This window comes from Myxocyprinus asiaticus, chromosome 27 (assembly GCF_019703515.2).
Source record: "Myxocyprinus asiaticus isolate MX2 ecotype Aquarium Trade chromosome 27, UBuf_Myxa_2, whole genome shotgun sequence".
In the NCBI taxonomy this organism is placed as follows: Eukaryota; Metazoa; Chordata; class Actinopteri; order Cypriniformes; family Catostomidae; genus Myxocyprinus; species Myxocyprinus asiaticus.
Genome location: NC_059370.1, coordinates 34,795,549 through 34,820,281, shown reverse-complemented (window position 1 = coordinate 34,820,281; position 24,733 = coordinate 34,795,549). Strand labels below are relative to the sequence as shown.

The 24,733-nt window shown below is 40.3% G+C and overlaps 1 protein-coding gene across 4 annotated transcripts in view; it reads right to left on the bottom strand.

Annotated features, from left to right (window-relative positions):
* fam13b (family with sequence similarity 13 member B) overlaps positions 1-24,733 on the bottom strand; it is a 54,914-nt gene that overhangs the window by 3,803 nt on the left and 26,378 nt on the right. The window contains exons 8-23 of one of the 4 annotated variants that reach the window (XM_051657568.1): positions 13,405-13,446; positions 11,603-11,722; positions 11,361-11,457; positions 10,428-10,531; positions 7,945-7,999; positions 7,752-7,854; positions 7,090-7,155; positions 5,436-5,646; positions 5,218-5,356; positions 4,683-4,764; positions 4,208-4,357; positions 3,532-3,752; positions 2,883-2,966; positions 2,701-2,796; positions 2,112-2,377; positions 1,048-1,149 (exon numbers count right to left, since the gene is read on the bottom strand). In XM_051657568.1, coding sequence (XP_051513528.1) covers positions 1,048-1,149; positions 2,112-2,377; positions 2,701-2,796; positions 2,883-2,966; positions 3,532-3,752; positions 4,208-4,357; positions 4,683-4,764; positions 5,218-5,356; positions 5,436-5,646; positions 7,090-7,155; positions 7,752-7,854; positions 7,945-7,999; positions 10,428-10,531; positions 11,361-11,457; positions 11,603-11,722; positions 13,405-13,446 — 1,938 coding nt within the window. The remainder of the gene's footprint in view (positions 1-1,047; positions 1,150-2,111; positions 2,378-2,700; positions 2,797-2,882; positions 2,967-3,531; positions 3,753-4,207; positions 4,358-4,682; positions 4,765-5,217; positions 5,357-5,435; positions 5,647-7,089; positions 7,156-7,751; positions 7,855-7,944; positions 8,000-10,427; positions 10,532-11,360; positions 11,458-11,602; positions 11,723-13,404; positions 13,447-24,733) is intronic. The other 3 variants (XM_051657569.1, XM_051657570.1, XM_051657571.1) reach the window with 3 other exon arrangements.

The window sequence follows — 24,733 nt, the reverse complement described above, 5'->3', positions numbered from 1 at the left end:
TGTTTACATAGAAAAGCAATAAAAAAAAACAGCACAGACGGACACAAAAATGCATATGTTGTGAACGGCTCCTAAGGGGGTGTACACACAGGATGTGTTATTACATTCAAAAGCACCTTGATGGAGCAACACAGTTGAAGACAAAAAAGGGCTCTCGAGCATTTTTGACAGGCAAGCTTGTAATGCCTCTCAGAGATATACAGTATATCTCCAAGCATTTTCTTAAAAAAAAAAAAAAAAAAAAAAAAAGGTTGAGGTAGTTTAGGTGTAGGATGATTTTAGTCATATGAAACTTTAACTGACATTGATATGCTGTGCTGCGTAACAGAAGTTTAACTATTAACTCAACATGGCATCTTGAAAAAGAAATGCTCATGGCTCGAGACACGAAGCAGCGGTCAAAGTCGCCTATCTAACTGGGGGCCTGGGTAGCTCAGCGAGTAAAGATGCTGACTACCACCCCTGGAGTCGCGAGTTCGAATCCAGTGTGCTGAGTGACTCCAGCCAGGTCTCCTAAGAAACCAAATTAGCCCGGTTGCTAGGGAGGGTAGAGTCACATGGGGTAACCTCCTCGTGGTCGCAATTAGGGGTTCTCGCTCTCAATGGGGCATGTGGTAAGTTGTGCGTGGATCACGGAGAATAGCATGAGCCTGCAGTGCTGTGAGTCTCCACGTGTCATGCACAGCGAGCCACATGATAAGATGCGCAGATTGAGCATCTCAGAAGTGGAGGCAACTGAAACTTGTCCTCAGCCACTCGGACTGAGGTGAGTAACTGCGCCACCACGAGGACCTACTAAGTAATGGGAATTGAGCATTCCAAATTGGGAGAAAGGGGGATTAAAAAAAAAAAAAAAAAACATTAAAAAAAGACGCCTGTTTGATGCGTATACATAGACCAAAAATAAAAAGACATACTAGAGTTAGAATGCAAGGGACGCTTCCTGTGTGTATGCCCCATTCTGAAAAACATATTAGCTTTGATCACCTACAGTATATGCACGACTTTTGTTAGCCAGTTCACATTAAACAAATGCGAGTGGCTTACCTGCCATTCTGCTGGTAGAATTCATCTTCAAACTCTCTGATGGTCCTCCTCAGTTTCTTCTTCTCTGCTCTGGCCTTCCATAGCTGTTCCAAGAGCTCAGGCCTGTATGATATAGGTGGCGTTAAACTTCTGGATCTCCATATATGGAGCTGTAACTCTAAAGATATTCAATACTATAGCAACGAAAAACGGTGTACTTGGGAAACTGCCCAGGGTTTCTCTGAGCAGGAAACTACCGTTGTGTAGAGTGTGACATACAGAGGTCAACTTGGGTCAATAAAGCCGATGGTGACATGGAAGTCTGTGGCACCCAATACATTTAACTCGACTTAGACCTGGGCTGCCTTGCCTCTGCCAAGCTCTATAAATAGACCTCATATGACGGGAGTGTGAGCTGATTGCTGCTCCTACCTGGTAAACTGCGGGACTACGTGCGCAGTCATGCATGCATATAAATCAAGGTGTAGAAATCAAAGTCTCATTAATTCTGCTAATGTAGGCTGTGACATATTTCCAAGTGAAACAGAATTTTCAATGAGAACAAAAAAATATTTTATCCATCAGGAATTGATTGGATTGTGAAAAGTGGGCGTTCATACCAGAATGGAGCAGACCTAAAAGCAATGTTTGCAATGGATTGTGAAGCACTACTCCCCACCTGAAACACTGCCAGCACCCGCTTTTAATGCAGCCTTTGACCTTTTTTTCAACCTCAACTGCATATTGTCATTGCAAATGTGGGCTTCTCTTTTAAATGTATCATTATTTGCTATTATTGCCATAAACATTATTACATTAACCTTAAGCGGCATTAAATTACTTAATCAGCTATTGGCAAGAGGCCAAATAGCTATTTGGTTATTGGTTAACATTAACCAATAGCCTGCACGTTGAAGGTGACATCAGCCAAAAAGGAAATTTGCTTCAGAGGCGAGATGAAGACAAACATTTCTGTCTTTGGAACAACATGCACTGATGAATCGTGCACAATAAGACAAGGAATGGGTATTAAGAAATTCCATTTTTACTTCATGTTGACTTCATGCAGGCTGGTGTAGACTTACATGGAGGAGGCGTTTGAACTGGACAGACGCAGATCAAGAGTGAGCTTCCCAGAGCTCAGGATGTTCTCTTGGGAAAGCTGCTGGGAGCTGGGCTGGGCCACTGGGTCCATGATGATTTCTGACCCCTCGCTCTGCATCTCTACATTTTCCTGCAGTCCCCTGCTTTCTTCCTCCTCCTCTTCTTCGATCTCACCACAGAAGTGGGCAGTTTCGCCCTCTATGATGGGCTGTAAAATCTGATTGCGGCGTTTGCTGGAAGGAGAGGCCTGTGAGAGAAATGAGGGCCTGGTTATTCTGGTTTCTCTGGCCCAATGTCAAACATGCACAAATGTCTCACCAACGTACCATACAATCCTAAAACAACACAAGCTCCTATTTCTGCTCGACAAAACATCATCGTCGTTAGCCTATCAGATTTCAGCCACTTAAATGTGTCAATCAACTCTATCACTCTTAAAATAAACACTTATTAAAAACTTCAGACATGGTTTCAGATTGCATACACTAATTATCCATTATTTATTTCTTCTAATCAAAAAGGCTAATGCTGATTCAGGTAAGGTAAAAAAATAGGAACTGAGAGTCTTACTATGATGGGGGTAATGCTGACACGGGTGAGCATCTGTTTGACCAGCCGATATCTGTCATACAAGGGCTTCACAATCAAGCGTTCCTCTCGGGTGACCTGCAGGAAAGCACATTTGTCAGAGCACTGAACAACAGAGCATCAAGTAGAGTTCTTGTGTGTTTCTCTGTGTGCGAGACACCTACAGGGCGCCCATGGAGTCCCTCATAATACAGAAGGTTCTTCTGTAGCACTGTTTTCTCACAGGAAAGCTGCTCCTTGGTCATTTTCTGAACAGAGGGACAAATGAATGATTCTAACCTCTTGAGAACTGTTTAGATTGTATACGTTTGAAGCCTCTGGATAAAAGGACTGTACACATAAAATTTTTTATTGAAAACAATGGATCTCTATGAACCCCTTCGGTTCAAGTCTGCAATATTGTACTGCGGCAAAGTCATTTTCAGATAGATGTTTGTTGTTCAGATGCCAAGCTTAACTACCATTCAATGGCATTCAAAGAGAAAGACGATAATTCTGCATCAAATTAGTTTGGGTGCGAGAAATTGTTTTTGATTTGGCATTAACGGACCTTAAGGCCCTTTAACATGATGTGTGTCAGGACTTTAATGCACCTTTCAACACAAGTGTCATGCACTGATTTGACTTTGAATAGGTCTGCTGCAAATTGGGTCAAAGTTTAAATGGTTTTGTGTTTATGTCAATTATGTATTTGAACTTCAAGCTTTGTATTACAAAGATTGATCAATAGCTTGACCCCTTGCTCTTTATGTAAAAGGGCCTTTAAGTTGCTGCAGTGTTGAGATGAGAAATCAATGAAAAATTGGAACTTACTCTAATATCCTCGGGCCAGCCTTCCTCTTCTCTCTTAGCTTTGATGCGGTGCAGAATGAGCTCCAACGTCTCCTCTCGGGTGGGCCGGTGACCCCGTGCCTCACTCTCTACAGGGCCTTCATGGGTCGACTGCTCCAGCGTGGATCCAAAGCTCTTGGGCAGAGTGTTACTGCGTGGACGGGTTTGTGGAGTCAGCTCACTCTCCGCCTTGTGTTTGGCATCTGGTTGAGAGAGAGTAAGAGAGATTCAGGAACGCTGAGAATGTTTAAGATTTGTGGAATTGGCCACACCAACCAAAAGAAATAAAACGTGATTGAACTCACTCGATATCACCAAAATCTGTGAAAGAGTGCATCAGTAGTGTACTGATAATCTCAAAAAGGAAATTATCAGAGGACCAATGAAGATGTGACCCATGCAAACACTGCAGAAGAGTGCGAGCATGGTGACTGGGAACGGCGTTATGCCTGTGGGCTCTAAAACCTTGAACACCAGCATTTTTCAAAATGACATTCTTAAAAACAAAAAACAAAAAACAAACATTTTTAGATGACAAAAGAAGCTGAGAGCGTCCCGTAGAGCAAATAAGTCTTCGAGACCACGGTCAGAGAGAGGAGAGAAGAGAGGGTCAAACTCAAGTGTTGAAGGCTACTTACTGCTCCTTATGTGTACTTACAGAAGTGAGGTGCCTGTCTAGAGGCACTGAGGGGGCGTGACAGAGTAAAATGGGGTGTGTTCGGGATGAAGGAAGAGGACAGGTAGCGTCTGTGTGACTGAAGCACAGCCTGGTGCCTCAGGGAACCTTTGGGTAAGAGGTGCTGTCGTCCTGCCGATGTGGGCCATCCGAGTAGATTTAGTTAAAGAGAGAGAGAGACTTTTTTTACGACACTGCACCTCTGATGGGGGGCATTAAATGGAAATGGATGATGGGGGGGTGGTGGAGGGGGCTTTAGTAGAGTATGAGGGTGGTCCCATGAGAGAGCCTCAGAGCCTCTACAAACATGCAGTGAAGTGTGCACTTCCCCTTTGTCTAATAGTGGACAGGGGTAGCTGTCCAGGACCAGGCTGCCCGATAACGGCAAGACACTGACCATCAAAAACCCCAGACGTGCTCACACGTCCACTCGGTGCCTATATACGGTGGCTCTTACCTCTGAGCTGTTTGCGGATTTTGGTGAGGTCAGTCATCCACTTCAGCACCTTTGGATCAGCTGCCTTATCAGCGTGAGATGGCTGCAATTAACAAACATTTATGCAATTTAGTGTTTATTGTCTTTTTGTGTAATTTTGTATTGAAATTCTTAAATGCATAAAGGGGTGTTCACAATAAAAGCTTAAATAGCTGGAGGTTGTCAGGTTGCTGGACAGTTGTTTGCTAGCAGGTGTTCCTATTTGACTGCAGTATCCAACTGCATCATGAGGCAGACCACGTGAGCTTCACTGTCTGCACTCCCATCGGTAGTCACCACATCGTTACACAGTGCATTTGCAAAACGTTGAATTATGCTCAAATTTCTTGCATCACTGCTCTCCATCACTTAAAACTGTCAACTCTCTTTGAAAATAAATGACTTCCAATTTCCTTGAAGCTGCCACTTGCTATCTGTGTGAATGCCCCTTAATGTGTATAATTATGCAATTATGAGTTTGTAAGGTGCTTTGAAGAGACTGATTAAAACCTCTAACCTTGTAGTTTCTCTCTTTTTCAAAGTGTTCCTCAAACTGCTTGATTTTCTTCTTGAGGTTCTGGAGTTTCTTGGTGAGCTGTTGGGAGATGGTGTCCCCCTTTAGACTGTCTTTGGAAGAGAGGGAGGCACGGCGAGGCCTGAAATAAAACACAACCGAGAGAGTTAATTGGGATTAAAGAGTTAAGTATTATAAGCTACTTTGATTTCTTTGCCCACCTCCCACAGGACAGAGTTTTGGTGGAGGATGTGGCATCGTGGTCCTGCTGAAGGAACCGTTGACTGTGGCCAAAGTCGAGGAAACGTCGGGCAAGTAAGGGTTGAGCATCCTCCTCTAGGGGCAGAGGCACCATGCGGCCTGCCAATGGGGATAGCTGGGCTTCTCCTGACTCGGTCTCCTCTTGCCATGACATGAACACTGGCACAGGGTCTGAAAAAGATACACAAATGCGTGCTGTTATAAAACCAATAACATCATAATGACAACAAAACCAATATCCAAAACCAACATTCATCCGACCCTCTTAATCACCGAGACCTTTAACACAGAGAGTTAAATGGTCAAAATAGCTCTGGGTTACTTGGATAGAATGACAGGATATAAACCTCTGGACTAGGAGATTGGTAATTGAGGGTCCAAGGGGTTAAGTGAGGTCAGGCGCACACAGAGGGGGCTTGATACACTACACTGAGGTCCTGGTGAGTGAGCTGGACAAAACATAAACCCAAGTTCTGCTGTTACTGGGGGTGACTTCACTGGGCAACAGTTACAGAACACAGTGTAATTCGGAACCCATTCAGGCAAACATTCACAAACACCCGGCACACACATTTTGGAGACAACGTTTTTAGAGAGCTTCACTGCTGCTAAATCAGCAATGGCACCAGCCGTTGTCTATCATCCCTGATACAGGGAAAATGCTTAAGAGTAGAAGTCACGTTGCGGGCACGAGGTATTTACAGCTTGCATTGAAGAGACGGGAAGAGAATGTACTGGACTGAGGCCAGTCACGGACACTTAGCTGATCAAATTTGCACTGCCTAGATGTCTGGCAAGGCAGTTGATTGTGAGAAAGCTGATGCATTGGCTGATGGCAGATGACAGAGTGGGAGTCAGCAACTGGGTTTATGTGAGGAGCTGAAGAGTATGCTTAGGTTAGTCAGAGTACCAGAGAGGGGTTTGAGGACCAGTGACTGAAGCCATTTTCACACTAGAGCTTTTAGTGCAGACCTGAGTCAGAGTTTGGTTTGTCTGGTTGGTGCAATAGATGTACTTCGAGCTCAGGTGTTCACCCAAGTCCACTGGAAAATGGGGATCTTGGGTAAAAATTACGTGCATTCCAAGTTTCGCTTTTTGTATGAAAGCAAGCCAGCCTAATTTGTGGATCTAAACCACTACTGTAATTATACAATATACAATAAATAATAATAAACACCATAAGTAGTACTTGTCTATTATAGTATAATGTATCTTAAGAGTATAAGCGTTCCTATTGCTGCCTGTCACAGGCTCAGCAGATATTGCTTTTGGTGAGCAGCTTACACCATTTGCATCTCTCACATCCACAAGTGCTGTTTTGTGTGTTATGTTTTTGTAGTAAAACCAAAAAAAAAAAAATTTTAAAAATAACAATTCTTTCCTTTTTTGGTGCCTTGTCCTCATTACCTAGCTATTGCTGCAGCTAAGACACTTGTTTAGACAATGCAAACGTACCGTGATTCTGATTCAAATAAAACTACGTGAAAAGAAAATTGTGGAATTGAACTTTGGTTCAAACCAAGCAATTGAGTGAAAACAGAAGTGTGAAAACAGCCTGAGAGGAGCAGCAAGTGATGGATGAGCAGGTGCGGGTGCTATAGAGATGCAACTTACCACTCCCTTCTCTCTGCAGGTGCATACATGTGAAGTCAATGAGTGGGAAAGTGATGGGGCATGATGCTGTCCAGGCATGGGCAGAGAGAGAGAAAGATAGCAAAGAAGAGTGCGATGAGCTGTGAGCCTCTTGCTCTCTCACACACATAACCACACACGCACGCACACACACATCTCGGATTTCTTTTAAATAAAATCAGTAAAAACTAGCAAACCATCAGTCTGATCACATGAAAACCATAACCATAAGCCTTATGTAATTCAAGCTGCAACAAAAACAAGGAAACAGAACAGAGTATGCTTGTGGTTTATGAATAATCCATTATAGCTCTATTCACCACATTGAACTAGTGCAATAGTTGATCTATTAAATTCCTTAACCTATATTATTAAGTTTCAGGGTCAAAAAGTCAATAAGCCACTGTTTACGCACCCAGACAGATCCACTGAGTCTTATATTAACTTAAACTACATACTGACGTGCCCTTTTCAGGATGTGCCGTTTTTTTTTTTTTTTCAAAGTGCTTCGCATAGGGCTAGTTTTTGCATAGGAATATCTCATGGTATTCTGTCTTCTCCACAGGATTTTCCACATTAAATATAAGCAGCTAATACACAATGAGGCTTAAGACCCTAAATAAAGATAGAACTGAGAGATTTACCTTCCTGCTCACAGTCCGTGAACATGCTTCTGGTCAAAGACTGAGGGTTGCTGGATGACGCAGTGGGCTCAGTATTAGCATTCAGGTCAAATTCGCCGCACTCCTGTAGGTTATTGGTAGGGTTTGGTTAGAAACTTCTGTCTCGCAATATAGAAAAACTGACAGACTGGTGGTATTAATCAAATATACTCACACAGGTGATAACATTAGCCTCGACCATCTGCTCACAGTCTGGATAGTTCTCCAGTCTGCGTGAAGATGGGAAAAAAAGAAAATTCCACCCGATGACAATTGTGTGACCTAGCTCCACCAGTCAATTAATAAACTATTCCATGCAAGTTCTTTAAATGCCTGGCTTGGAAAATATTCATGTTTGGTCATATGAAAAGGTAAAACAAGCAAAGCTGGCTTTAAACTAGATTTCTGTGCAGCATGACAAACTGTGGCAAGTTTAAAGTGTATCCAAATTTTACTAGTCTAACTGCACATACTATAGTGGCTTAAAGGCTAGTGGTCGACGATATATCGGCAAGGCCGATAAATCGACTGATATTCAGAATTTTTTAATTATCAGCTTCGGTCAATACATTTCTGCATTTGGCCGATTAGTTTCTCAAGCTGCGAGGATGCCCAGAATTGCCTGCTTGCATGTGAAGGAGCCATCTGAGAAATGCAAACAACCACAGATGTTTTTGACGTTTAAAGTGCTTATGTGTTTCATTCTCTCTTTCTACTCAATAGTTCCCTGTAAATTTGAACTTTCTAATGATATAAAAGCAAATATCAATAAAACTTCTGTCAAATACAGTTGAAGTCAGAAGTTTACATACACCTTGGCCAAATACATTTAATCTCAGTTTTTCACAATTCCTGACATTTAATCGTAGAAAACATTCTTAGGTCAGTTAGCATCACTACTTCATTTTAAGAATGTGAAATGTCCGAATAATAATAGAGAGAATTATTTATTTCAGTTTTTAGAAGTTTACAAACACTTTGTTAGTATTAGGTAGCATTGCCTTTAAATGTTTAACTTGGATCAAACATTTTGGGTAGCCTTCCACAAGCTTCTCACAATAAGTTGCTGGAATTCTGGTGCATTTCTCCAGACAAAACTTGTGTAACCGCATCAGGTTTGTAGGCCTCCTTGCTCGCACACACTTTTTCAGTTCTGCCCACAAATTTTCTATCGGACTGAGGTCAGTGCTTTGTGATGGCCACTCCAATACCTTGACTTTGTTGTCCTTAAGCCATTTTGCCACAAATCTGGAAGTATACTTGGGGTCACTGTCCATTTGGAAGACCCATTTGCGACCGAGCTTTAACTTCCTGGCTGATGTCTTGAGATGTTGCTTCAATATATCCACATACATTTCCTTCCTCATGATGCCATCTATTTTGTGAAGTGCACCAATCCCTCCTGCAGCAAAGCACCCCCACAACATGATGCTGCCACCCCCCCATGCTTCATGTTGGGATGGTGTTCTTTGGCTTGCAAGCCTCACCCTTTTCCCTCCAAACACAACGATGGGTATTATGGCCAAACAGTTACATTTTTGTTTTATCAGACTAGAGAACATTTGTCCAAAAAGTACAATCTTTGTCCCCATGTGCACTTGCAAACTGCAGTCTGGCTTTTTTATGGCAGTTCTTCCTTGATGAGCAGCCTTTCAGGTTATGTCGATATAGGACTTGTTTTACTGTGGATATAGATACTTGTCTACCTGTTTCATCCAGCATCTTCACAAGGTCCTTTGCTGTTGTTCTGGGATTGATTTGCACTTTTTCCACCAAACTACGTTCATGTCTAGGAGACATAATGCATCTCCTTCCTGAGCGGTATGATGGCTGCGTGGTCCCATGGTGTTTATACTTGCGTACAATTGTTTGTACAGATGAACGTGGTACCTTAAGGCATTTGGAAATTGCTCCAAAGGATTAACCAAACTTGTGGAGGTCCACATTTTTTTTTTCTGAGGCTGATTTCTTTTGATTTTCCAGGCCTTAAAATACATCCACTGGTACACCTCCAATTGACTCCAATAAGAATCAGAAGCTAATTGGCTAATTGCCTAAAAGCTTGACATCATTTTCTGGAATTTTCCAAGCAGCTTAAAGGCACAGTTAACTTCGTGTATGTAAACTTCTGACCCACTGGAATTGTGATATAGTCAATTTAAAGTGAAACAATCTGTCTGTAAACAATTGTTGTAAAAATGGCTCGTGTCATGCACAAAGTAGATGTCCTAAACGACTTGCCAAAACTGTAGTTTGCTAATAGGAAATCTGTGGAGTTGTTAAAAAATGAGTTTTAATGACTTCAACCTAAGTGTATGTTAACCTCTGACTTCAACTGTACAATCTACAAATAAGCAGATACCTCAATTAAACAGATGTCATTTATGAACCTCACAAAACTTGAGCAAATCCAGAGTTTTCTTCCTGTGAAGCGCTCATATATCTTACTTTGAAGTGTATATTCTATCAGCCTTGATCAAAACTCTGTTCCTCTGACTCACAAATGTTGCATGACAGTCAGTCTGTGACACTCCAAGCAGGTGATCCAGGCCATGTAAACTGAAAGCTGACAATGATGCGTGAAATTGTGCTTACATAGCTACAAGCTGTTTGTGTTCACGTTAAAGTATGTTTCAGACCTAACACTTCAAAGCTGACCTTTCTGTGTTGAGATTCTCTGCATCTATGATAGCCTCCATGTCAAGGTCCATTCCAGAACTTTCCTCTGTGATGGGGCTGCTGAGCTGAGAAGCTTCAGATTCCTGGGGGCAAAAAAGGGTTATACCATAACTGCGTTTAAGAAGAGAAAAACAACCAATATGTTTTGGCATTACATTGCAAAGTATTCTTGAATACTTTGCAATGTATTCTATTGTGTTTTAATACACAATACTCAAATGTATCAGGACAAGAGCCTTGAGTGTGTTTACTCATTATTGTATCTCAAGGTCGGCAACTGATAAGATCAAGTATGGGGATGGCTATCCAAGGGAGGGTGTTTTTACATTGCCCAGGTGCTGCTGTCATTCCTCAGAGTAGGCTATTAAAAGAAGGTGACCCAATTCATACGTCCATAACTTGTGGCCAGGCCACAAAAACTCTGGCTACGTGTGGAGGGAAGAGAAGCTTTCCAATGAGGAAAACAGGACCCAAGACAACACTAATCAATTTACCACACCTCACAGCACAGTGGCTAAAGTGAGACATGAGACAAACACATTTATCTTCAGCCCTGGCAGTGGTTCTTCTGAACACAGCCACTGAAAAGGCCTCATCTTGTTACTTAATTAGCTACTTGAGGAAAGTCCTTTATCAGAAATTTTTTTCTCACCGAGGCACGGTGTTAAACGGAGGCAAGATTGCTTGTGTATGCTGAGAACAGTGGATAGTCTGTTTATTTGATAGGAAGGCCCTTGTTTCTCACTCTTCTGAGGAGGAGTGGCTCTGCTGTGTATGAAATAACAGACCTTGCTGATAGCAGAGATAGCAAATATCTTTATGGCCATCAAAGTTTCTTGACAAAACCTGTTCCTCTGGCTAGCTTTGTTCTGATGTGGAGATCCAGGCAAGTTTAACCCCCTAACCACTTACCTCTGTAAGTTTCTCTGGAAGAGTCTCTGCTTCAGCTTCTGATTCAGACTGCACATCTTCATGGTCCTCAGGCCCTGGTGTCTGAGTAGGGCTGTTTCTATGAAGACAAACATGCACTGATTTGCATCAACAGAACAAGCCAAACATTCATATTCAAACTTCTCTCCAAAGACCTGCCAAGTTAAGATATAAACAAATTCTGTCTGTCTTTATGTAACCATTACATATATTGTCAAACTCACCCCTGGATGGGTTTGGAGTCCAAAACCTGACTCTCATAGCTGCTGAGCTCCTTGTCAATAGAAGTCTGTAATTCCAGAAAATGCTGTTCCACTGCGGCACGGATGGTCCTCTGGATTAAACTGCAAACAAACACATCCCAGATTTCAAGACAGTTGACATAAGTATAAAACAAAACTGCTTCCAATTGAGGCTGGAACAAACAGTACCCATGTTTATCACTGTCTGATCTATTTGCAACCCAGCAACGCAACTTAAGGTCAGCCAAGGAGCTTTCACCGCAAGCTCAAAGTTCTAACAAATAACCCTCCATACGGAGCACCACGGATTCTCATGTTTGAAAATAGATGTGTTTTGAGCTTACTAGACCTTCACTATGAAAATAGCCAAGTCTCTGATGTTGACACGGCAGTGTCTGGCACAACTGAGGCTCTGGCTTTGGCAGTCATAGGTTTCTTTACTTTTATGTGAAACAATGGAACCCCAGCATGCCTTCCTAACTAACCCCCATGTGCCCATCTGGGCCAAAGGCTTGTTGGGTCACGCCACCAATGCGTGCGCTACATTTCCGACAACAAATCATTAGAGTACAGCTTTGTGCTCTACACTGAACTGCTGCAGCGTCTATGTTTAGATCTGCATGTAAATTGCGGTCACATTTACCTCTGAATGGCGAAATTCCGCAAGCGAAGGAGGCATGGGTGGATGTTGAGCGTGTGTGAAACCAGCAAAAAAGAACTACCAAGTAGCCTCTTTTTAATGCTGCACTTTATACTCCGTGTGAGTGAAGTTAAAAAGAAACTTACCGCTAAAATGATATCCTTATCCATTGTAGCAGTGTACGAAGTACTGCCCACACAGAGGTCACTGCCAAACCAAGCAACTTCCTATTGGTCAACATGGTGAATTCGCCTGTCAAAGTTCGCGTGAAATTCATGATCGTGCATATTCCCATTGAGCTGACTGTATTCTGCCCACGGAATTCTGCTTTGCAAAGTTAAATGTGACTGCACCTTAATGCGGCATTGCAGTGTTTCAGGGCCAGATGAACAAGCCTTGCATGAAGCTATTCAGCTGAAGATATATTAATGCATTTGTCTGCTCTGAGTCCATTTATAAATGGGATAATATTCTCCCTGTTGGGATAATTAACAGTTAATGGTGAACATTTCAGTTGAAAAGCCATTCCCCAGTATGAAACTGAAAGCCATATGCCAAAAGAGGCTAACTGTCCACTAAAACCTCAATTGAAGCATTAGTCACAACTTTTTTGTTACAATGATGTCATTTTTTAAAACCGAACATTCTGTTCTTTTCATCACCACAACAGATGGTGGGTTTTGTTTGCTTTTATTACGAACAAATCCCCTTTCAGCGACACACCCCATTCAAAATAACAAAAATTTCAGCTATGGGTAACAGTTTGGCGACATTCCATTTTCAATTCTCTCATTTTGAAAGCCACTGTCTCAAAGTCAAGACTGTCTCTCTGTCAGGAAGACAACATCAAGTTTTATTAACTTTATGATCATAATCACATTTGTTCAGCCAAATTTTACCTTCTGCCCACCTAAAAGATCTGTTTATTGCATTCGTTCGCCCTTTGAGACTACAAATCTGATTCAGACCAAAGGATAATTTCATAGAGTCCAAAGTAATGGACTTTCAATGAGATTTGACTTATTGGTCAAAGACAGGCCTTGTTTGCTGTTGCTCTCAAAAGGTTTCAGAAGAGCAAACCATCAATGATTTTAAAAGATATTTGCCATAGTGTCTGTTAAAAAAATGATAAGTAGACACTTACTCTGCAGATCCTGGAAGAATACTGATGGAAGAAATGTGCGCACTAAAAAAGGAAAGAGAGGAAAAGCAAGGCAACATTAGGACAATGTCAAATCAGACAAGCACTGTGCAAGATGTTTGAACTTATCTAGCAATGATTTTGAACAGCGATCTTACACTATAACCCCAACATGAATCATTAGGGAAAAGAAACAATATTTAGTGTACATTTTTAAGTCATGTACACTGTACAAAAACATGGTTTTTCATGAGGAGGGTCAGGAAGTGGGGATCTTAGAGGAATTGGGGGCAGGGTGACTTGGCAGTCCAATAAACAAATTCAGGCATGTTAGGAACGCTTGCTTACGTAACACTTGCTGCCCGCTGCTTATCACTGTTGTTAGCACCCATGTCAGATTCTGGGTTAGGAACAAATAAGGGCCTGATAGACACAACAGGTGCTCTGCTATATGTTCTAACAGGGCAGGACACCTCAGCACGCAAACAGCCATGCAAATAAACGGACACAGAAACAGGACGGGCGTGAGTTTCATATCAACTATGAAAGTCCTCTGTGTCATTTGGCTGCAGCTGTGTGGTCTATGGTGCAATGTTCTGACCTCTGGGCTGATAAGAAAGCTTGTGTCCAACCAGTCATCCATTGAAAAAGGAAAGACACGACACATGTCACGGTCTAGAAACTTCAGACTATTTCGCCCACAAAAGCCTAAGTGGGTATTAAAAGGCAACTCTAAGAGGGCAGAAGAGGTACGTGGTCCTTCAAAGCTGTAAGAGGTAAAAACAGCAGGCGATTTCCAAAATTTGAGCATCTCCAAACAGAGATGGCCTCTTAATCAGACCTCAGTTTAGACTTTAAGGCTATTTCACACCAAACCTGATGTGATAATGAGAGGCGAATGGCACTTTCCCATAGAAAGCGAAGCGAATTACCGCCGCTAGCATATTCACACCTTTCCAATCCACCTTTTTCCTGACTTCTTCATGGGTGGCGCCATTAAGGTGAGCTACATCCTCTCGGATGCTCCACACTTCCGTTTAGTTGTTGTTATTGTATGCTAGAGCTAGACAAACGTTATTGGTGATGCTGATCATCGTAGACTCTTGAGGAATATGTGCTGTTAGAGGATGTTATAGCAACTACAGGTGGCTTAAAAAATTACTGGAAAATGAATGTTACAACAATAAACCCACCCAAAAGCTGTTAATGCCTGAAACTTTGAGTCGCACCAGATGCAATAAGCAGAGGTTGCATTAACATAATTCTCCATCATTTGCCTATTTTTTAAAACACTGACGGATAATTCCAATCCTCCAATCTGCTGATTTTTAAATGAAACCTAGGGAGACCAAACGTCCTCTTTTCATGTACACGTCCTCTTTTCTGGACCTTAAAAAGTGTCCGGTCGGATTCAGATTCCCAGATTTGTCTGTTTTCAAATTGAAGTGCTTTCTATCATCATCAACATACATTGTGTGTGCAATAAGAAACCCAGTGAAATATAGCGCACCATAAATGTGAATTCTCTCTCTGCGCGCTGAATGTCTGTGTCTCTCTCTCTCTTTTACACACACACACACACACACACACACACACACACACAGGGCGTGTGCAGAAAGCGTGAGAGCCCAGTGTAGTAATGTTACCATGTAAATGTGTGTGATTGTGTACTTATTTATTCAGCGATTGCCGTCGAAAGCGTCCATACGCAGATTTTAATGAGAAAAGGATTTACGTTAAGTAAACTGAGAGTGTTCCATCATTTTTGATTGTTGTTAGTGATTATTTCAATGCTTGGTAATGTGAGTAAGTTGCGAACCGGAAGTCTGTAGCATCCGCGTTGGGAGAACACGCCCATATTGGGCGATTACCATAATGGGTAATTTCGCCACCCGTGAAAATCGTGGATAGGTGGCGCTAATCGACAACCAATTTTACCCCGGTATGGTAGGTGGCTCAGTGCACCTTTGAGCTGGTCTGCCCTCTGCCCATGATGGTCCAAGAGAAGAAGAGGTACTTCACAAGCAGATCGAAATAAGAAAACTGATTTCTCTACAAGCTGCAGAAGTCATGAAGAGTTTGTTGAGTTGCTCAATGAGAGAGAAAACATTCGAGGCACTTCACCTGCTGGATGAGTTGACTGGCAGTATTATCATGTGTACACAGTCTAAGGGGTGATTACAAAAACTTTGAGTGTAAAAAATTATAGTAATGGTTAAAAGATGTCATCATTTGAAATAAGAGTGATTATATGCCACTGCCACGCATGTATGTTAAGTAAAAACATTATTCACTGCGTAATGCACACATATAATGACTGTTGTAACAGCTGTTGTCAATTTGAACTATACAGATTGTATCTTATTGCATGTGTATCGAAACACATTTGCTCAAAACATGTTACTAATTAAACGTGACTGCATTAAAATGGCCAAAGTGTCTAAACAATGCAAGAAATACAACACCTCACCCAACAAAACCATCTTCAGTCTGACCCATTATTAGATACTAATACTTGTCAATGACAGCTGTTAATGACTATTAACAATTGCACAGAAATAACGATTTTGAGGAGACAATACCACGTTTTTGGTATACATAGGCATTTTGATACAAAGACATACAGTGCACTGCAAGTCACAGCATTAATTTTATTAATATTTGGCGAATAAAAACACTTAAGATTCGTACAGTTGTTTCTTTAAAAAGGTGATACAAAGACAAATATGCCGTGATATGTTTTATATTAGAGATATAAGAGAACTCACGCAAGATTAAATGCAAAGAAACAAATGCAGCAATATATGAAGACAATCCATGTAAGATCAGAGAGCTTTTTAAAGGGGTTGCAAGGCAACGATGTGGAAATATCATTTACATGTTAGGAGAACCCATAGGAGAAAAAACTGTTTCCATTTTTAAGGCATTTGATGCAAATGAAACACACATCCTCACTACTTTAGTGTTTAATATCGTTGGTCTTTCTGTGCAAACAGCTTTCTATGCTTTAGCGCCACCTGTTTTGCTGGTTTTGGGAACTGCAGCAGGTCCAGAAACGTGATTCACAGTTCAAATTCTATTGGTCGGGTCAATCGACACACCGTAAAAAGCTTCGCTTTGTTGGTGCGCGATTCGGTGCGAACGTTCGTTCCAGGTGTGAAGAGCTCGTTAGGAATTAATTATTTCCATAAACAATGTTAATCGTGGCAAGAAATCGTGGTGAAGGTTCATGTTTGGTGTGAAAAGGCCTTTAGAATTCTGTAGCTTAACTACATCAGTCTGAATTGTGCTATGTAACAGACTAAGATTTCACAGTTGGCCTCTTTTCACATTATATGATTTATAAACCACCCCTAAATATCTGAATTTCACTTTTGACAAATCTGGTAAAAGAGTCATTGACAATTAAACTTTTGAAAAAACATTCATAGCATTTTCTACAAAAAGAAAATATTTAAAGACTTTAAAAATGTCATGTGGTATAAAAAGGTATTAAAATACGTTTTTTGCACCTCGAATACACGAGTGTCTACGCAACTTAATCATTAATTTAAAAACAATTACACACTATACAAGTTTGAGTTTTTGAGTCATGAATATCAAGAATTTTTCTCAGGGTTACACCAAATTACCTAAACAAAATGTGCCTTTTCATGAAGATCTCAAAATATTGATATTTAATGATATGAAAATATACTTTTTAAAAAAAAAAATTTTTTTTTTATTTTTTTTTAACTTCACACAGTCTTGAGGGTTTAAAGGGGACCTCTCTGTTTTATATATATATATATGTAGAATATTGATAAGATTCACTGCTTATTTTTGCAAGAAATAATAATAATAAAAAAAGATTGTTCTGGACTACTCATGCCAACATTTCTTTTTTCAAGAATTTCACCATTTCATGAGACAATCTTTTTTAACTGTCTCAGTTACACCATATGACATTTTAAACTTTAAGTCCCAGAAGAATATCAATATGACTTTGAACTCAGTAATAGTGTATTAAACTCTCAACTCAGTGTATTCAAGAAATTGTTTTGTGTAAATTGCATTTGTAATGTTTATTAAATCTGAATAATTTAGGCATCATAAAATTGAATAAGAGCATAACGCCATTGGCCCTAAAATGACGCACATGGATTAAGATTCCATATCAGTGGCCTAGAAAATGCATTTAGCCATGTTGAGATCACATGACAAGCCCAATACTAATAACGTTATCTCCGTAATTTCTCTATTATTGGGCTGCGGAACAAAGTTATCACGGGTGACACCTCTGAATAGGGGTCATTCTACCATGGCATCAGTAACAAAAACTGTTGCTTTTGCATGATGTTGCATCCACGCCGATAGCTGTTTGCATAAGTAAAAAAAATAATAATAATAATAAAAAAAATGTTTTTTGTATCAGCCAGTGAAACAACAAAAAATTACTTGGTTAATTATTTTAACCTGTTATGAGCCATATATGCATCGAGAATTTGCTAAAAAGGTAAAATTATGTTACATGGAAACAAAAATAATTCAGATTCATTTAGAGCAAGCACACATGAAAATGATGTTACCTATTTTTAAATAGTAAAGCCATTAAAAGAGGAAGTGTCATGGAGGAAGAGGACTGTTACAGGGGAAAACAGACTAGAGAAGCACTTTTTTGAAAAATGTCCCTATGCTGTTTTTTTTTCTCTTCTAGTCAGCACTGAAAGGTGCATCATTCTATATTACAAGCGAGAACAAAATGAGCCCTGTTTTAAGACATATTCAGTATCTTCCCACACACACAAGGACTGAGGCAGTACGGAGAGATCAGTTACTGTAATGCATCCACATTGGCCAGGCATAACTCAGCAAGAACAACTCTAATAAAGAACCTACTGTACCAACTTGTTTCCACTAATTTCCTCTGCAAGCCATTTTCCCCCCAAACCAATCTTACCCAACTCTTATGTCACTGATTCTGAAACACTGGAGAGTTACAGAATTTTCATACACAGTCTGAGAAAGAAATTGAACCTAGGGATGCACTATATAAACATTTTGGTAGATAATAATAGATAATTCTTATATGTTATGGCCGATATTTTAAATCTATACAATCAAATTACATTAATAATGTAAAATATAACTGTATAAATATATAAAAATAAAACACACTAAGTGAAACCACATTCTTCAAAAAATATTTGGCATCAAATTTTGGCATAAATTATAATTTACAGTGGAATAAATAGTACATTGTTTAGTTAATTGTTCCAATATTATCTACTCCCAATATCGGCATATGATGCTATACTTTAAAAAAAACTCACACTAGTTATTAAAGCTACACTAACTTTTTTTTTGTTAAAAAATAACAAAATGTTATTAATGAGAGAGTGCAACAAAAATCCATCTTCCAAACCATGTCTTTACTCAAATACACTTTGATAAACCTATAATAATGATTTCTATTTTAGAGCTGTCGTATGGATTTCGCGGGAAATTGCATACACACGTCATTCGCCCGTGCGTGTTGATGTCATATCCATACACAGAGAAAATAAGCTCCGGCTACTGTAGCTCATGTATGGTGTGGGAGCAGCGTGAAGCTGAAAGTTTGCGGTCACAACAAATGAGAAAAATTGACCATGGATCATTCAAAACCACAAACCTCCGGCAAACATCTGTGTGTGTGTAGTGAAATACAATAATTATACTGTTATCGGTGCAGAACTTTTCACTTGCTAGCACACGTTTATTTTTCTTTATAAATGGCAATAATTTATATAAATAAATCCTTTAGTCCTAGGCTTGCCAAGGACATGTGAGTCTTGAAATGATGTTGACCACTGGTTGGTAACAATGGCAATCTATAAATTAGTTACTACCGTGGTCTATTTGGCCAGAATATCCTGCAGTTATAAAAACGTTACAACGTTTGACCTTATCAGATCATTGTGTCTAATGTTAACAAACGTTGCCTAACTTTTGTAACGTCATTTATTTCAAAACATCAATGTTTCCAATAAGTCAAAACAACAGCATAAGCTATGGCACTTATCTGCTCAGATGACATGTTTTCGGATATCCGTCTTCTTTCTTTTGTTATTTATTTGTCCATTCGCTCTGATAAGACGTCCTGTATCCTTGTGTACACCGGTGCCTCGAACCACATTCATCCGCGTAGAGAACAATGTTCTTCCGCAAGACACATACAGTTTTATTTAACCGCTAGAGGGCCAAAAGTTACTTAGTGTAGCTTTAATATATCGGTGCTTTCTTAATCAAAACGAACTAATTTAGGCAAGTAATATTAAATGCCAATTTGTCATATGATGACAGCTCTTTTTAAAGACAACACAAGTTCAAATCAACCTTATTTATTTTCTAAATAAACATTTCTGGTCTTGTTGTGCACAATTCATTAGTGCACATCGTTCTAAAAAATTGCTTTCATAAACTTTTAACAAAATGTAATAACTTTCCCAGTCCCTGAAATAATATTAACCAATTACATCATAGCCCAACATCTTTCATGTTGTCTTTAAAGAACAATAATTCATACAGGACTGAATTGTGAATAATAAAGCAGCCAAGCATAAAGAGTATGTAACTATTGTAGGTCTCCCTTGTAATAGTTTAATACGCTGTTTCACTATGAGATAACAAAGGCTTTAAGAGGAATAAAAGCAGCTTCCTCTGACTTGGCACTTTTAAGAGTGGCCAAAACGCAAGCACTCTGTCCCTCCCCCCACACAGAAATGGCACACAGTGTGTAAATAAAATGCAGCATCATGCTGAGATTCAGCCATTTATAGTCTACTTCTCTCTAATTCGCAAAAGCATCATATTTCAGATCTTTAGCAGTGTTACACGATTTATTAAGGCTTTCCAAAATACTGTGTTTACAAAGATCTGAGAGGCGGCAAGTAATCAGCCCACAGCCTCACTTAAATGCCACACGCAGCTTTGCCCAGACAAATTAAACCCTTGAGACCATGAACAAGACATATAAACAGCCACAAATCAACATCCCTTCTGATCATCTTACATCCATGAAACGCAATCTTTAGCAATTTTCTTCTCTGGTACATTACCTGTGGAGAAGGACTTGACAAGCCATTTTCTTTACGTCAGTGAGCTGCTTTGGTTCTTTCTGTAGTTGGGCGTGTGGTTATCCTGACTGGGCACTTTGTGGTGCTAAAGTCTGGATGAGCAGGTCAAAGAGCAAACACAGGCTGTCGGTGCTCATTCTGCAGAGTCCTGTATGTGCTGTCTGCCTGCGTGTGGGACTCGGCACTCTGCTAAAAAAGTGCTGCAGTGGATGTACTGGACCCGCGCTTAAATACACGGCTGTATGACGCAGCCTCGTTGCTAGTGCTCTGGGCCAATCGCCACTCCAAACATACACAGCGCACCCCTTCCCTCCCTCAACTCAAAGCCAAGCCTGCACAGCCAAACACCTGTTAGACTTTTATATAACCTAGTCACTATCCACACATCAGTCACATTTTACCACTTACTGGACTCTGTATTTACAGTTGGGCACCTTGCACTGCTGGTCCATTATCTAGCATCACAAAATTATATATAATCACATGAATACTGAATACCATTTTAAGTGCAATATGCTGTAAACTAACTCTCCCAGACAGGTCACAGGCTGGTTTAATCTGGCTGGGGTAGATCTCACACTACCTGGCAATTAAAGAACGTGCAAGTGTATCAATTATCAGGAAACAAAATAAGAAACCACTGCAGGAACTAGTGCAATGACCCAATTGTCATTAATGTAACATTGGTGAGCTAAAATGAATCCTGATGAATGAAGAAACCGACGGAGCATGGGAGATACAGAGAGTGGTGGAATGAGACATTGTACTCATGGAAGGTGCCTTGATAGCAAAGTCACAAGCAATATCAAATTCCACAGCATGTTATGCATGCTATTTGACATAATCAGGTGGTAGGATGATGAAAGAATGGTGGACGGGGGAGGAAATGAAACCCAAGAAAAGTAGATGGATGCCTGAACTAACGCTTAAAATGAGGAGTGGAAATGAGTTATGGCACTTTCCATGTGTGGCTGACCTAACAGGCCAAGAGTTCATGTTGAGTCAACAGAGCACTTGTTTCGATGGCTCAGTAGAAGAGCACGTGGGAAAACGGGGGGAATTGATCCTGCGCTTCTGTTTGCAGTGATGACAAATGTGTTGACACAGATCAGTGGAGGGGGATTGTGTGTCTTCGCACTGGTTCCAGCATTTCTCATAGCACCTGAATTATCTAGTCCTCAAACTGAGTTGTGCTGTAGTGTTTAAAGATGTGATAGGGACCAAGCAGTCACAAGGAGAATCAAACCAGAGAGAAGGAATGGTGTTCCAAAAATGTTTATTTTTGAAGATGTTTATTCCATCAGAGGTGCAAATAAATAGTGTTTAAAAGCAATCATAAAAACAAGGTTCAGCTTTAGTGTGTCAATAGGAAAAATACATTTTAGACTCCCAAACATTACTTTTGCAAATAGAAAAGATTAGAATAGAAGAACAGGGCACTCTGCAAGAGATGGCATTGCCCCCACAAAGCCCCCCAATGAACATCAAGTCAGTCTGGGATTACATGAAGAGACAGAAGCAATTAAAACAGCCTAAATAGATAGAAGAAACGTGGCGAATTCTCCAAGAAGCTTGGTACATCCTATCTGCCAACAACCCAGAAAAACTGAGTCCAGGTGTACCTAGGAGAATTGGGGCTGTTTTAAAGTCAAAGGTGGCCACACCAAATATTGATTTAGCTTTTTTAAGTTTACTGGACTTTGTATGACATTAAGTGATAAATGAAAACTATTTATGGCATTATTTTTGAAGACATCCTCACAGCAACATTTTTCACAAGTGCCTAAAACTTTTGCACAGTATTGTATGTACTGATGAAAAAACTGTATAGTTTGAATGAACTGTAAATCGCTTTAGATAAAATCAATTGCCAAATGCGTAAATGTACATGTACTGTAAGTCACTATGGATAAAATGACTGCTATCTGCTAAATGACTATCTACTTTAAAGTGCACCTATTATGGTTTTTAAATGTGCCTAATTTTGTTTTAAGGGTCTCATACAATAGATTTACCTGCATCCAAGGTTAAAAACACTTTAATTTGCTCATAATTTAAATTGCAGCATTACCTTTTTTTCCCCAGTGTCAAAAACGACTCCTACAATGATCCGTTCTAAAGGATTAATTCTAAACTCCTCCTTTCAGAGAGCCTACTCTGCTCTGATTGGTCAGATCCCCAGTCTGTTGTGACTGGTCTACTGCTTACAGCGCATGTCGGAAAGGAAACGCCCCCACTACCATATCCAAGTTTCAGCTCCGTCTGAAAAAATGTCTGTTTTACCTTACCAATTTGAGCATGAGTCCGACAACGATGCATCGGAAGATAAACCCGAACCACCATTGCGACGAGAACAGGATTTTTCTCAGTGGTAAGTTTATATGTAGTTTGACAATAACGTGAGTTAGCCTGTTAACAGAGGTTAACAGCTAACAGCGTGCACTGGCTGTACATGTAAACAGACCAGAGGCGGGTTTTTTGTTACCAAATTACATGTTAGTACAGGAAGTCTGGAATTACTAACGACTCGTTTCAGGTGTTCAGAATCGGTTCTTTCTTTTGGGTATCAATAACTCCATATTTCGGATCTAATCGCACTTTGATTTTTGAAACTTTGCAGAATTTTTTGCATTCACAAACAGCTATATAACACATTACATGAAAGGTAATATTTGAAAAACCATAATAGGTGCTCTTTAACATTTCTTTTCATTTGGGCACTTTGGTTGTGTTCTTCTCAGAACACAGGTGAGTAGTATTAATCCATTCCTAGACAAACTTCATCCAGGAAAGTGAGCTCTGTCTCATTACCAGAGTATACAGTATGATGTACTAACAATAACTGTGAAAATAATCACATTTACATTTTACATTTATGCATTTGGCAGACGCTTTTATCCAAAGCGACTTACAGTGTACTTATTACAGGGACAATCCCCCTGGAGCAACCTGGAGTTAAGTGCCTTGCTCAAGGACACAATGGTGGTGGCTGTGGGGATTGAACCGGCAGCCTTCTGATTACCAGTTATGTGCTTTAGTCCACTACGCCACCACCACTCCTGTCAACAAGTGGTTAAATTTTTGTACCAAAGTTTCTTTGTACTGTATATATAGCACTTGCAGTTGAAATGACTCCTGACACGCAGTTCTCAGCGGTTTATTTTTTTATCCAGCATTTTAAATGTGACATCTCCGCAGCTCCTATGGCATTATGTGATGGTAAAGTGCCCAGTGGATGTGTACTTCAGAATCTCGCCAGATGTAGTAGGCCATCCGGGTATTTCTTGTCTGCTGTTTCATGAATACGGAGGATTCTGAGACCCTACTCCATTGACATACTGCTTTTGGCATACTATATAGTAGGGAAGGATGCATATTCAGATGCAGTCTTTTATTTATAGGGACAGAGGAGACAAGACTAGCAATAATGGGGAGAAGATGGCGGAATCAGATCAGGAAATGTTGTCGCTTTTTGCAAGGTGGCGGATCACTCTCTACACTCTCATTGGTCGTTGTTGCATCTTGTTGCAACACATTTACTGTAAATTAATTTGAACTCGGTTCAGCTTAGTTGTATTGCCAACTTTAAACCCAACTTGAACTGGCAACTTTATTTGTCGCTCATGTAACCTAAAACGGTCAATTCTCAATGAAAATAAATAACTTGCAGCCATTTTGTCATTGCACGTCGTTGTCAGTGTGAACGCCCTTAACTCAAACTAAAGTCTTAAATATGGCTATCTGTGAGGAACTTTAAGTGGTGATGAAAGTGTGATGGGAGATCCACTCCAACTATAATATGAAAGTGCACTGCACTGATCAGGCAGTGTGCTCATTAAGAGCTATAATAGTGATTCAAAAGCTGACCCTTCCACCTACAGCAGACTGACACAGCGTCAAAATCTGTTCACACATTCCAACACCGGCACAACATGTCTCAAGAACTGCTGCTTATTTTAGGGCTGCATGAAAAGTATTTTCCATAGCTGGAGAAGGATATATTTCAGGGCTTATATTTAGCTTTATGTTCGACAACCTTTCAGATTCCACAAAGAGGGCAAGTAAAATAACTGCTTCAAGAATCCGACGTAAACAAGTCCTGCTGCTCTTAAAACACCACTCAATACTGCAGATGTGACCTTTTTTCCCCATTCTCACATCTAAATCATCCACGCTTTCATGTTAACCTGTTATGATTCTAAGTGTATGGGGCCATAAATCCACTGAGGATTTGA